Genomic DNA, 13,701 nt, shown 5'->3' on the forward strand with positions numbered 1-13,701 from the left:
GGCGGGGCCGCGGTCTCCGGCCGCACCACTGCCGCGGGCCGCGGGAGGTGGGGACGGCGGAACCGCCGGGGCGGGGAAGCGGGAGCGAGACGGAGGGCTTCCGCTCGGCGCCCTCGCGAGCCGGTGACGCGCGGCGGCCGCGTCGGTGCCGGCGCCGGATGGGACGCCCGCCCCGCTCCCGCCTCGCTCCCGCCCGCCCCGCGTCCCCCCCCCGTCCCCCCCCCGTCCCCCCCGCGTCCCAGCGTGCCGCGCGGCCCGGCACTGGGGTAAAGGTCGCGGCGCGGAGGGGCGGCGCTCTCTCGGTGGGGACGCTGCTCCCCGGTTCTGTTTCGCGCCCCTCGTCGACTGTCGCCATGGCGGAACAGCCGCAGCCCATCAGCCCCGTAAAGAACTTCTTCGCCGGCGGCTTCGGGGGCGTGTGCCTGGTGTTCGTGGGACACCCGCTGGACACCATCAAGGTGAGGGACGGCGCGGAGTCGCCGGCCTTGCGGCGGGAGCGGGCGGGGAAGTGGCAGGAGGAACTACATTTCCCGGCGGGCACCGCGCCGGGCGGCAGCACGGTGGCTCGGGAGAACTACGCTTCCCGACGGGAGCTGCGGGGCCGCCGAGGACCACGACTCCCGGCGTGCCTCGCGGAGGGGCCGTGCGGGCCTTGAGCGCCCCCTGCCGACATGGAGGCCCCGCAGTCGGCGCTCAGCGAGCGTTACCGAAGCGCGGCGTTAATTCCGGAGCGTTCGCGTGAGGTTGTTACCTGATATCGTCTCAGCAGTTAATTAGCTGAATACATTAGCTATTAAAGAAGTTAACTCTCGTTCTTTTAACTCCTGTAGAGAATAAATAATGCTAATGCTCTGCAGGCAAAACAAAGTCAGCTTGTGCTGCCCAGCGGTCGCAGTGAAGCGCTCTCCCAGTCAGAGGTGGGGCAGCGATACTCAATAAAGCAATGCCTTCTTGTTCCCTGCCGGCAGGTCAGACTGCAGACCCAGCCCCTGCCGCAGCCCGGCCAGCCGCCGCTCTATTCTGGGACCTTTGACTGCTTCAGGAAGACTCTGACTGGAGAGGTACCGCCACACTAATGTGCCATTTGCACCCCTGCCAAAAGCGTCAGTTGTTCTGTACGTCACAGGAATGGAATGGTGTGGGAGTGCCCCCTGGAGACTGTCAAAGTCCCGGGTTATTGGTTGGGTTGACTCTAATAAAAATTTTCATCAGTTTACGCAGCTTGAAGGGAGATCTCGTTATATCCACTCGTCCCAAATCTCTCTTGTGGTTCAAAGTAGCACAGTGTTAATGTCTGTGGAGTTCAGGACTAGACTTAATATTGGCTTTGTTGTAGGCAGTGGGCTCGTGCTGTCTTTGGTATTTGGAGTTGGCAGTGGAAGTTCTAAAATAGGCAGTGACTCCTGTTGGTTCAAGCAGTGCTTTTACTTTCTTCTGCGATGTGTTATGCCATGTGTGAGAAGGCAGAGAAGTGTTCATTTGAGTTAATAGATACGTGTATGTATATTTTTAGTGGAGCATTTACAGTAGTTTTGTTTGGCCTTCAAAAGGCAAACAATGGCTTTCAGTCCTGAATCAGTTGAATCATGTGATTGAACCGCAGTCTATTTTGTTTTTAGAAAGGCACGCAGCCCTGGTTTAAAGACATAAAGTGACATGGAGTCCACTTAACTGCTTCCTAAGATTTTCCAGCAGCTATTTACCATTGGGAAATAATGACCTTAAAGCCCCTGGTGTTCACTTACTCGTGTTAAGTCTGATTTCTGACCACTGGATCTTGCTAGGTAACTCTCCATGAAATGAACAATCTGTCTCCTATCTGAAATCTTCTTTTGTGGCAGTATTTCACAGGTTGTTATATAACCAAAACAAACCTTACTTCCGTGGTCTCTCCCACAAAGCAGAGATGCTTTGCTAGCTCTGAGTTCCACGCAGTTTTTAACACCCCTGCTGAAGCACGGACGTCAGAGCTGAGCTGTAATAATAGCCTTCTGATGTCGAGTTCAGTTGAGTAAAGCTGCCTCTACTCCTACTCAGTGCTCATCTGTTTCTGCATGGAAGACTGCTGAACCTCTGTGCCTTTTGTTTCCAGTTGTTCATGGGAAGACTGAGCAGAAGAATCTGATCTTCGTCAGCCAGGCTGGATTTCATTGCAGTCAGCTGTGTCTCTACACATACAAACACCCATTGGGACATACTGACTTATTCTGGGGAGGGGAGAGGATAAATGGAACTAGCAAATATTTAACTTGTGCATGTAGCTTTTATCTAGAAAGATAAGTCCTTTTTATAAGAAAAATATTCAGTTCAAAGGTAAGATGAAGTAAATACTGCTGCTGGGATCTGCATTAGAATTTTTCTGTACGTGTAGCCTGGTGAAGAGAAACATCAAGGATGTAAAGATTATGGTGAAAAATTTTCAACTTATGGAAGGAAAAGAAAAAGGTTGCTCTTGAATTCATTCTAAATTGAATTATTGTGGGGAGTGAAGTAGTTCACATCAATGTCCCTGGCTCTTCCCTTGCCATGGATTTGATCCAGCACTCTCAGACTCAGCAATTCACTGAGTTCACACTACTGCATTTGATGTCTTACTGATAAAATACATCCATATTTTTTGTATGTATCTGAAAGGGAGGACTTCCAACAACTTCCAACACAAACCAATAGGACTATCATTGAGGTGGCTTTTAACTTAACTTCCTTGTACTTGAGATGTAACTACAGGATGAGTAGCATTGGAACAGAAAGGTGTTGAAGATTACAGTGTTTCCCGGGAAGGATAGCTTTCCTCTGACACAGTTAAACAGGTATAATCATAAATGAGCAATAGATCCTGTTATTGTGATTAGTATGACTGACGTGCTGATACTATCCTATACTGTAGCATTTTGCTTGGAAATGTGCACAAGGCTTATGCAAAAACAAGTAATTCTTGCAATAATGTTTCCTGCAGGGAGTCCGAGGCTTGTACAAAGGAATGGCAGCCCCTATTATCGGGGTGACACCCATGTTTGCTGTGTGCTTCTTTGGATTTGGCTTGGGAAAAAGACTCCAACAGAAAAAACCTGACGACATTTTGACGTGAGTTCCTCAGTTAAGCAGACAGTTGGGAAAGGCACCGCAAGGCTCCTACAGCTTCCTGCATCGCCGTGCTTTGAATTGTGGTGTAAACTTGTCTTTTCTCCTAGGCTGTAAATATAGTTCTAAAAAATAAAACACTCGTGTGTTTTAGTGCTTCTGGAAGCGTGGGACTGATGGCATGGGCTAAAAACAGACACCAAGTAGGCAGGTGCCACGCAGTTCCCCTTCTACGCAAGAAAGAGCCATTAAGGAACAATTTTAGATGAGTACAGCGTGAGTTATGTAACAGTTGCTTTCGAACACTCACTATTAATGGAAACTATAGAATAAATAAATTCATGGCCAGGCAGTCTTGACAAAATTGACATTTCTGAATCCCATTTCTTTTCCCTGCTGGTTTTGACTTTTGCTGCTTTAGTTTATGGTAAAACAGTAGCCATAGAAATGCTTTGTTATTAATTTCTGAAAAGCAGTGTTTATGAGCAGCCCTCCTCTTAGGCACATCTGAGAGAAGGGAAGCAGAGAAAACTTCCTATTGCTCTCTCCAGGTGAACTTAGGCTTGAGGAAGGCCCTCGCCCATAAAGTCCTCCCTTAACTCCTTTGCTGTATTGTGATTTATAGCTGTCCAGAATAGGACTGTAGCTTAGCAACGTTTTATTCTATTATTTGACAATGCATGGGGAGCCCTGTGAGAACACAGGAGTTCAGTGTGTTGAGCCAAGCGTGGCAGGGTGGGGAGGAATGGTTTGTGTCGGAGCCTTGGCTGGGCAGGGCTGTTGCTGAGTGCACCTGGCGCTGCAGCTCGGCTGCTGTGATGGCCAGGAGCGAGCTGCCTTGGCCTGCATCACCCTGAGGAGGCAGGGCAGGGGCGCTTGGTGCTGCTTGCTCTCCTTGCTGTCAGGTTTACCAACTTTGCAGACAAGGCTGAAGGGTAAAACCGGGAGTGTGGGTAAGGAACTGAGAACAGGGAAACAAAGGGGCTGTGGGCTTACTGCCAGCAGCCCAGCCATCTCTAGAGCTTTGTGTTTTGTACACATTGTATCAAAGGGAAGTTCTAATGGAGAAGGTGAAGTGCCGTGTAGTCTTTGGACTGTTCATGTAGAGCTCTTCCCAGGCAGAGCAGCAGGAGAGAGAAAACAAAGGTCAACAGATAAGAGGTGGATCTGTCATTGTGTACAACTGTGCTGCACCTTGGTGCTGCCTTTGCACAGTGAGATACTGCATGCTAAGGATGGCCAGGCCAAACAGAAAAGTCAGGCTCTTAGCACTGTGTTGTGGTTCTGAGGCAGGCAGGATGGCAATATTGATTTTGAAGGGAGGTTTCGGAAGGAAGGAGATTGAAAAAACCTGATGAGCCTGTTCTGTCTTTTCAGGGGCTGAATAATCTCAAGGTGAGTAAGAAAACTCAAAGCTCAGTCTAAATAAGAGATGCATGTAGTGTGGCAGGTGAAGTTCTGAAAGGTCTGGAAGATGGGAATGGAGAAAATGTAATGGGAATTTAGGAGTAAAGAAAGGTGTGAGGATTGGAAAGCCTGAACAGAATGCCATCTCTTGGGCAAATGAAGGGAAGCAAAAGGTGTGGAATTTAAATTAAGATGTTAGATCTTTTTACTAGGGAAGAAAACAGGAGATTGGATGTCAAAATAGAGACAAAAGGAGAAAATCAGCCTCTGTAAGGGATTTCTATAACAAACTTATGAAAGTAAATGCAGTGTGTGTGGGGATGATGGCAGGTTGGTAGGGCAGACTTGACTGCAGCACAGGCTGAAGGACTGAGGGACTGAGGTTATGGAAGTGAGGCTGCTGGCTGTACAAGCAGGGATAAATGTGGAAGCTGAGATAATTAAGCAGAATGTGGGAGACTGCAAGAAGAAGAGAGTATTGAGAATAAAAACCAGCGCAGAATGCTGTAGCAAAAAATGCAAGTGCAAGGAATATTAGCAAATACGATAGATGTGCAGACCTGAATTAATGGTTGCTGTGGGAACCAGGGCTTTGAATCCCAGAGACCTTACATGTTTAGGTCTAATTACGCATTGATGAGGTACTTCTGCGCTGATCAAAAGCAGAAGATGCCTATCTATCTAGTTCCACTACCAGCCTTCTATAAAGAGAATAACTTTGTGATTCAGGGGTCTTTCTGCCCTTCGTTCCCTATGTACTGTGTTGTGTTAGTGTCTCACTTCTGTTTTTTCTGCACAGATATCCTCAGCTGTTTGCAGCCGGCATGTTGTCAGGAGTGTTCACAACAGCAATCATGGCTCCGGGAGAGAGAATCAAGTGCCTTTTACAGGTAAGGCATTGGATATGGTGACAAGAATTTAATTTTAGTGGTCTTTCCTGAGGAAAGTATTTCAGGATCCATGGAACGGGTTTCTAATGTTTGGGTGACTGCTGGCTGTACGGCTCCTGAAGGATTTTTAAAGCATTAGAGGAAAACGTAAACCTGAACAAATGAAAACACTGTCTTCAGCAGAGATGAGAAGGTTTGCTTATGTCAGGCTCTCTTGAACTCCATTAGCATGGTGATGGGCGTTCACATTAGTTCTGACAGATGTGATATTATCATGAAAGTTTTATACGTAGACAAATTGTTTGAACTTTACTAAATTATTTAGAGGCTGCTTTTTGTCTGTGTGAGTGAAAGATTACCTAACTGTCTTCAGTTGCTTTAAACTTAGAGTGGTGAAAAATAAGGAAGAATCTAGCTACTGCATGGAACAGTAAACATATCCTCAGCTTGAATGAGAGAGTGCTTTTTGAGGAAATGATGCAGAGGCTTCGTATGTAGGAGTGCCTGAAGAATGAGTATGTGCTCTTTCCTCTCTGGAAACATGCACGTGGCTTTCTAATTATTAGCTGAATGATTGTTCACCAGCCAGAAACCTTCACAAGCCAGAAACTGTCACTTTAATCCTTCAGATCCAGGCAGCTACAGGTGAAACTAAATACAGTGGCTCTTTGGACTGTGCAAAACAGCTGTACCGCGAGGCTGGGATTCGCGGCGTGTACAAGGGGACAGTGCTCACCCTCATGAGAGGTAACTGATGGAAACGTTCTGATGCTGTTTCAGCTTGGGGTACTTGAAGATAAGAAGCCTGACATAGGTCTTGCTGTCACTTCAGCCAGTTGGAGATGCTTTCTGTCACTCTTTTATCCTTTTCTGCAGTCCGCAGTTACTCCAGTGCCTCAAAGGGACTGAGAAATAAACATGAGATTTTCAGTGAGCGAGGAAGAGATTAGATGACAAAGATCAGAGGGATGTAGGAAGTAATTAAGATCTGAGAAGCCGAGAGGAATTAAAGCGCTCAGGAGCTGAGAACAAAAATAAAAATGCAGAAGTGAGCTTATTTTTCCTTTCTTGGAAGAAGAACTGTGACTTTTGTCTGTGACTGCTCTAAGAGCTGATTGGTTTAAAAGACATGATGGTAGCGGTTTCCTTTCTAACCTCTTGAGTATGGATTAGACTTTTAGACTAGGATGTCCTGACCCCTCTCACAAAAACAGCCACAAAGTAGCTATGCCAGACGGGGAATCTTCGGGCACTTACTCCTGTTGAATGAGGTTAGACTGTTCCCTGTATTGGGTCAGTGCTTTCCGAGTACAAGGTGAAATTTCTGTGTTCTCATATCTCAGTTGAGGAACTGTCATCTGCTTTTCACAGTATTAGGAAAGCTAGCAGCTCTGTCAGAGTCCATACCTGAGACTAATTGCCCCGTTTAGGTACAAGCTCAGAATGGGCTATGGAAGTATCTGAAATAAAGCAATATCAAACCCACCAAGAACAGAAACATCTGGCTTCATCAGAACAAATAGTGTGCTAAACTGCTGAGGTTTCTGAACTGATCTAGTCTGCTGTGGAGCAGTTAAGAAAGCTTGGAGCTCATGGATTAATGGCTAAGTTACAATCTTATTTGAAGGGCTGCTGACAGAAATGCTCAAGAACAGGTATTTTCCCAGTTCTTGCCTTTTAGCACCTGCTCTCTTTGAGAAAGTTCGGGTTCCTCTGTCTAAAATGACAGATTTTTTTTGGTTTTAGAGAATGCTCAGAAGAGCAATCTGGATTTATTCAGCGTTGATGTTGAGCTGGCATGGGGCTCCTGTGTCTCCAGGCTTCATTTTGTTTTCCACTACTCACAGATTTTGTTGTTTACCCTCTAGATGTCCCAGCCAGTGGAATGTACTTCATGACATATGAATGGCTGAAGAACATTCTGACCCCTGAGGGGAAGAGGTTAGTGAAATCCTAAAGTCAGTATTTCCTGGACTTGCTATTTAATTTCCCTAGTTAAGAAGAGATTTAGAGCAGCACCAATAAAAGAAAGAAAATTTAGTCACCCTATGTGATTAAAGCTGTTTTGGTCTGGAGTTAAGAGACAGAACGATATTCTGAGTTTCGTGCAGAATTTTAGCCCTGGATTTTATTAGCCGAGTAAAGAATATTTGCAGTAGGTCTGTTTGCTCTTCCACCCCTCTGTGTGTGCAGAAGTCTATTCTGTTTTTTGTTCTGTGTTCCTGTCCCTGTCTTCACTACCACTGCAGAGCATTTTGTTCGTGCTGCTGAATGAAAGGATTCAAACTTCTGGGCTGGAGTTAGCACATTTTGCACAGAGTGCTCTAATTCTTGGTCATCTTGTTCATATTACTGCATCTTGTCTGTCTGCAGCGTTGTACAGCCTTCTGGCTATCAGCCACGTTTGTTGGTTGTCACATTAGTCAAAATATGCATTGTTTTTTCCTTTCCACAGTGTGAGTGACCTCAGTGTGCCGAGAATTCTCTTTGCTGGGGGCTTGGCTGGAATCTTCAACTGGGCAGTTGCCATTCCACCAGATGTGCTGAAATCGCGTTTCCAGACCGGTGAGTAGCATGCCAGATTGTCATGGCCACACTCAGCACAGTGCCCCTGGGAATGGGGTGGGCAGTGATGGAAGATGCCACTCGAGCATCTTCTCTGCTGGGACGTAGTGTGTGCTGAGTGCTGCTTGAGACAAATACACAAAAAAACAGAGCGTGTTTCTAGCCTTTTAGTTGGTTTCCTTGCAAACTGTTGTCAAATCTGGCTCTAATTCTTTCTCTCTGCACCCCTACTAATATAATGATCCCCATTTTAGATACCTGTTTTGAAACGTAAGCATGGAAATCATCATAATAGAACCAAGTGTTTTATTACAAATGTAAGTCTTTGAAGGGCTTTGCTATTTCACTTCAGACATGGTTGTGTAAATCCTAGTCTGTGCTGTGTAAAATTTACAGTAACTGTGTCTGCCTTGCTGAGAGTATTGCTTTTGGACTAACAGATCTGCTCTTATGCATCTGTGGCTTAGTTATAGCAAGGATGGCCCCAGCAGTTTAACAATTTTTTTGCTGATTTCTCTATGTTTTTCAGTGCATACTTTTACTAAAGCTCTCCCATAGTCTCTGTCTGCAGGCCTAGCTCTTTGCAAGACATCTCTTGTGAATTACAGATCATGGTGATCCAGTGCACAAATTATTTTTTTTCTTTTTTCTGTGAATAATGGCTGTGGTCATTGGCTATCATGGAAGGCTGTGTGTGAAATACGTCTCAGCTTTAGGTCCTTGTTCCACAGAGCTCATCTACAGTGCTGCTTTACAGATGGTGTGCTTTATGGTGGTTCTGTGTGACTGAGTTGCTTAGTGGAGTACTTGTTCAGAGGGCTGGTAGAGGGAGTGCTTTCCAGAGAAGTGCAAGGTGAAGGAAGAACCAGTTCCCTGAATGGATTTTTTGTTTTTTTAAACACCTTAGCAAATCTGTATGACATCAACATTAAAATACCCAGTGGTTTGTTGTGCTTCTTGGCTGGGGCATGAGATAAGATCATTTTCTGTTTCTTATGAAGTAGCTTCATCCATTTTTGCTGATGACCTTCCTATCTCTCCTAATTGTGGCTTTGTGAGAGGTGTCCTCAACAGGAACAGCTCCCAGATCCAATACTGACAAAATTTGTTCTTCCTTTGATTCTTCTCCTCCTCCATCCAAGATGTCTTCATTATGTAGATTTTTTTTGTGTTGATGGTGAGCACTTAGCTTCTTTTACTGAGCTGGTGGTTTGGTTTATTTGCTTTTGACTGAAAAAGGTCATTTTCCCAAGCAGATGTTTTCACAACATAGCTTCAAGCAGTGCTTGGATTCAGATGTTGTTTAGATCATCTAGCAGTATGAACCTGATGAAAATCCTCGGCTATCACTTATGCCTTAAGTTATTTCTGATTGCTGCATATCTAATGTGTTTTGTATCGTTTGCAGCTCCTCCAGGAAAATACCCAAATGGCTTTAGAGATGTGCTGAGAGAACTTATCAGAGAGGAGGGAGTTGCATCTCTCTATAAGGGCTTCACAGCTGTCATGATCAGGGCATTTCCTGCTAATGCAGTAAGTAAACTGCACTTCCAGATGGATTTTGGGGACATGGCCACCCATAATGAATGTTTGTAGTTTGCAGAGGAGATGCCAAGCTTATTATTTTACCATCTCAGTGAGATTCTCATATCTAGGTGCTTTTGGCTGTTCTAAAACGTACCTTAATCTAGGGGGAGCACCAACTGAATCTTCCTTCTAAGCTGTGCATTAAAGCACAGTATTTCTGTCTGCTGGTATGTCCACCAGTGGAATACAGAAATGCATGGCTAAATGTGGTCTGGCTTCTCCTTCAATAAGTAATGAACCTAAAGGATTAGATGTTCTATCTATGTATGAGGAGATATAGACGCCAAGTGTTTTATACTGCTGCATTATAAAGCCTTGTATGTAATAGGTTAGGAGAATCCTTATTTGTTCTGTCCATTCTCTTTTCCAGGCATGTTTTCTTGGTTTTGAAGTTGCTATGAAGTTTCTTAATTGGATTGTACCAGGTCTATGAAGATTACGAAGCCTCTGGAAATTAGAGAGGAGAGGGAAGAGAGTGCAAGTCTGCCTCAAAGGAATAAATGAATGATCACTTGAAGTTTCAGGAATGATTGCTTGCCTAATACCTTTTTGCCTTCCTCACATTCTTTAGGTGGTGCTATGTGCCATTCAGAAATATAAGGCGTGACTCTGAAACAGAGTTGATGAAGAGCTAGAGGTGATACACCTGTATTCTGAGCCAATGTACCACAGCAGTAATGCTGCTAACACACACTACACCTTGAGTACTTCCTTATGGAAGAAGGGGAGACTTCCAAAACAAATTCTTTGTTTACTGAAGAGACATGTAGCTATTAATGCTAAGTTGCTTGAAATAATTGTTAGCAGTGTGTGCTTTACTCGCAGTGCCTCAGTTAGCAGCTGCACATACTGGTATCTACAAGCAGTGTCAAGTAGTGTTCTCATCTTATGCAGTGTTTTCAGTTGTGGATGTTTGCATGATGACAGCCATTTTAATGTTATGTGCACATGATGCAGCAAATAAGGAACAAAGCAGGTGAGATTAGAGTTATGTTTTGGTGGGTTGATAGGAGTTACAGATACTTAACAGGGTACTTACTACACACTGATCTTTTCTATAGAACTAGGGAAAAAGGAATTACTCTCAGACACTTATTATAAACTTGACTAAGGTAGCCAGTGGAGAAATGTTTGACTCACCTGAGCTTTTCTCTGAAAAACCCCTTTGTAACTTTCCACTAAACATATCCCAAATGTAGGTTCACAAGTACAGCATGATTCACAGCAGCCCATGGTGTGCCTGATTCATCAAATGCTGCATCCTGGAGGTTCGATCCCTCACCTAAGAAATTTTATCAGGACTTCTAGGAACTCAATTACTCTGACACTAGGGGGAAATATGAAGGTGACACTGGCTCTGCAATCTTGTCTAACGTTATTCTAACTTCTGTTCCTCCGTTTTCTTGTAATATTATTGAACATTATCACATTTTAATTTGAGAAATTACTAATGCTAAGAGGCAAAAAAAAGCACCTTTATTTTCTCCTGATTTTGTTGCAGTGTTACCAGAACTCAATAAAGCTGGCTCCTGCTTGGCTTGAATGTGTGCTTTGGTTTATTTTTGTCTGGTTGTGCATGGTTAGTTTGGCAAAAATTTTCCAATTCTTAATTCTTAGATGTCAGTGGGAAATAAGCTGTGCCTTACTGCTTTTTATCTGCTTGCCTTTTAGCTTTCGGGTTTTTTGTTCTTTAAGTGATACTGGAAAATGAATGTTCTGCACTTAGCAGGACTCGAAAGGCAAACATGAGGTGCTGTTATAGCTGAAGCTCTTTAACTACAAAGCCAGATGCTAAATAAAACCTCTTGTCTGTGGAAAGGATTTGATGTTTTTCAGGAAAAGGCCCAGACATGGATGTGGGGCTGCTTAGGGAAAGAATCTGTACTGTTGCCACACAGAAAGGGCAGCTGAGAGGTTCTTGATTTGCTGTGGCCTATTTGTCTATGCTGTAAAGAAACAATCTCACCTTGGCTTTTGACAAATGAGTTGTTCCTGAATACACCCCACCCAGTGCTGCTTTGGAAGCCCTGAATCGTGTTCTCCTTCCCAGTTCTTTGGAAGAGAGTCTGCCTTCCCCAAAGCCCACCTTCGTGATTTACAGGGAAAAGGTGGGAGGTGTGAAAGCAACGAGGAATGGGAAAAGCCAGTTGCTTGGAGCTGCCCCAAATTCTCCCTGCTTTGTTAGCAGTGGCAGACCCTCCCCGTTCCTTGCTGCCTAGGAACCTGCTGCTGCTCCTGCTTCTCAAAGTCGCTGCTGTGGATGAATGAATTATGTAACGCTGAGTTAATGCTAGTTCAGAGAAAAAGTAATTAAAGGATGTTAATCTGTGGAACTGTTTTAAACACAGCTCTCTAGGTTTGTTGAGGCTAAATTCAAACTAATGTCAAGAGGACTAAGTCTGCTTTCATGGATGTATGTTTCCTAACCACCAAATGCTCTCCTTGGCTTTGATTCTCTAGTAATTCTGATCGCCTCTCTGACCTTTGTGTGGGAGCTGTGATGCCTAGAAGCGATTTGTCTCAGCTTTACGAAGTGTCATCAAGCTTCAATGTTTTATTCCTCTTTACTGAAGTGTTACAGAAATAGCGACGTTCCTTGGGAGGGACAGAAGTGTGCAAACCCTGCATCTCCTTTCAAAATTCCAAATACTGATCTTTAACACTGTTTGTTCCACCTGTCCTGTCAACTAATGAATGCTTTGTGTTCAGCTTCTGATCTCATAGGAAACTAGAAAGAACTGAACTATAGTCTTGGCTGTAAGTGCTGTTCTAGATTGTTTGGGGTTTTTTTATGCAATTGCCCAGCAGATGGCTGTCTGGGGCTGTCAGCAAGATGGACAAAGCAGATCTAAAGGCAAGGTCAGAGGCAAGTTAGCAAGAGCACCGGCTGGTGCCTAGTGTTTCCATTCGTGGCAGCTTTCTGTGTCAGGCTTCAGAGGCTTTATGTCTCTAGCAGGGCAAACAGGCAGCTGGAAGGTAGGAGCCTCTTCTGCCCATCTACCCTTATGAGGAAGACTGTCATTCTTTCGTCTTGTGGTGAGGGGGAACAGGAGACTTTTGTGAGCTGGGCTCTGTGAAGCCTTCTCTTAACCTGCAGTTGGCCTGCAGCTGAACCTTGGCTGCGCTGGCACCAGCTCAGTCTCACCTGCCTATAGCCTGAAGCAGGACTTGTTCTGAAAGACTGAGAGACTTCCTGCACTCTCTAATACTTCAGCTGCTACTAGTAACTATAAACTATCTCCCTTCTACCAAGCCATCCCTTTCTTTAATACCTACCTTTTAAATGTAACTTCATGTTTTTTAAGAACTTCAGATCCTTTTTCCAATTTCAGTTATCCTAATTGTATTATCCCCACCCTGATGATTTTACAGAGCTTTGTGTTTTGCATGAAGAAGTATTGTTTGTTTAATATGATCGACTCCATTTGGTGCTTCTAGTGAAGTTAAATACAGAAGAAAGAGAACAAGAATGAAGGGTTGCTTTGCAACAACAGCTGTGGGAGGAGAAATGTTTAAAGTAGGCTGATCAGACACATCTGCTTGTTTGTTCAAAAGCTCGAGAACTACTGAAAACTGATACGGCTATCCATCACTTCTTGCACAAGAAATTCCTGAGTTGCAGGTTGTTAAGAACTGGGAGTGTTCTACTAGGGAAGTCACACAGAGTGCTTTACTTCTTGTGTTCTTTCCAGAAGTATCTGCTGTTGGCCACTGTCAGGTGCTTGTTGGGAAAGAATAGACAGACCTCAGATGCGACTGTTGAAAGTTGGGCTGGGTCCAACCCTCCCAAACTAGGGAGGATTGCTCAGGACTGCCTCTGGTTGGCTTATGAATATACCCAAGGACAGTGGCTGTGCACCTCTCTGGACAACCTGCTTCAGTGTTAATCACCTTCACAGCAAAATACATTCCTCGTACATAAAGACAGAATTTCCCATTGCTGCTAGGAAGAGTCTGCCTCTGTCATCCACCGAGTCAGTCATTTCATCAACAAAAGCTGCTAGGCTGAGCAGGCTTGAAATCCCCACGTCCAGATCCATGCTGACAGGGAAATGGCTGGAAACTGCAGCATAGGAAGTTCCGCACAAACATGCGCAAGAACTTCTTTACAGTGAGGTGACGGAGCACTGGAACAGGCTGCCCAGGGAGGTGGTGGAGTCTCCTTCTCTGG

At 44.8% G+C, this 13,701-nt stretch overlaps 1 protein-coding gene across 1 annotated transcript; it reads left to right on the forward strand.

Moving 5' to 3' along the window:
* Positions 1–255: 255 nt before the first annotated feature.
* Positions 256–11,073, forward strand: SLC25A20 (solute carrier family 25 member 20). The gene is made up of 9 exons (XM_042880999.1): positions 256–458; positions 969–1,061; positions 2,957–3,084; positions 5,288–5,378; positions 6,008–6,125; positions 7,247–7,319; positions 7,834–7,943; positions 9,352–9,476; positions 9,901–11,073. The coding sequence occupies exons 1-9, from the start codon at positions 354–356 to the stop codon at positions 9,961–9,963; spliced, it is 906 nt and encodes a 301-aa protein (XP_042736933.1). The 5' UTR covers positions 256–353; the 3' UTR covers positions 9,964–11,073.
* The last annotated feature ends 2,628 nt before the right edge of the window (positions 11,074–13,701 follow it).

This window comes from Lagopus leucura, unplaced genomic scaffold, assembly GCF_019238085.1.
Source record: "Lagopus leucura isolate 7727_CA_CO unplaced genomic scaffold, USGS_WTPT01 Super-Scaffold_100028, whole genome shotgun sequence".
Taxonomy (NCBI): Eukaryota; Metazoa; Chordata; class Aves; order Galliformes; family Phasianidae; genus Lagopus; species Lagopus leucura.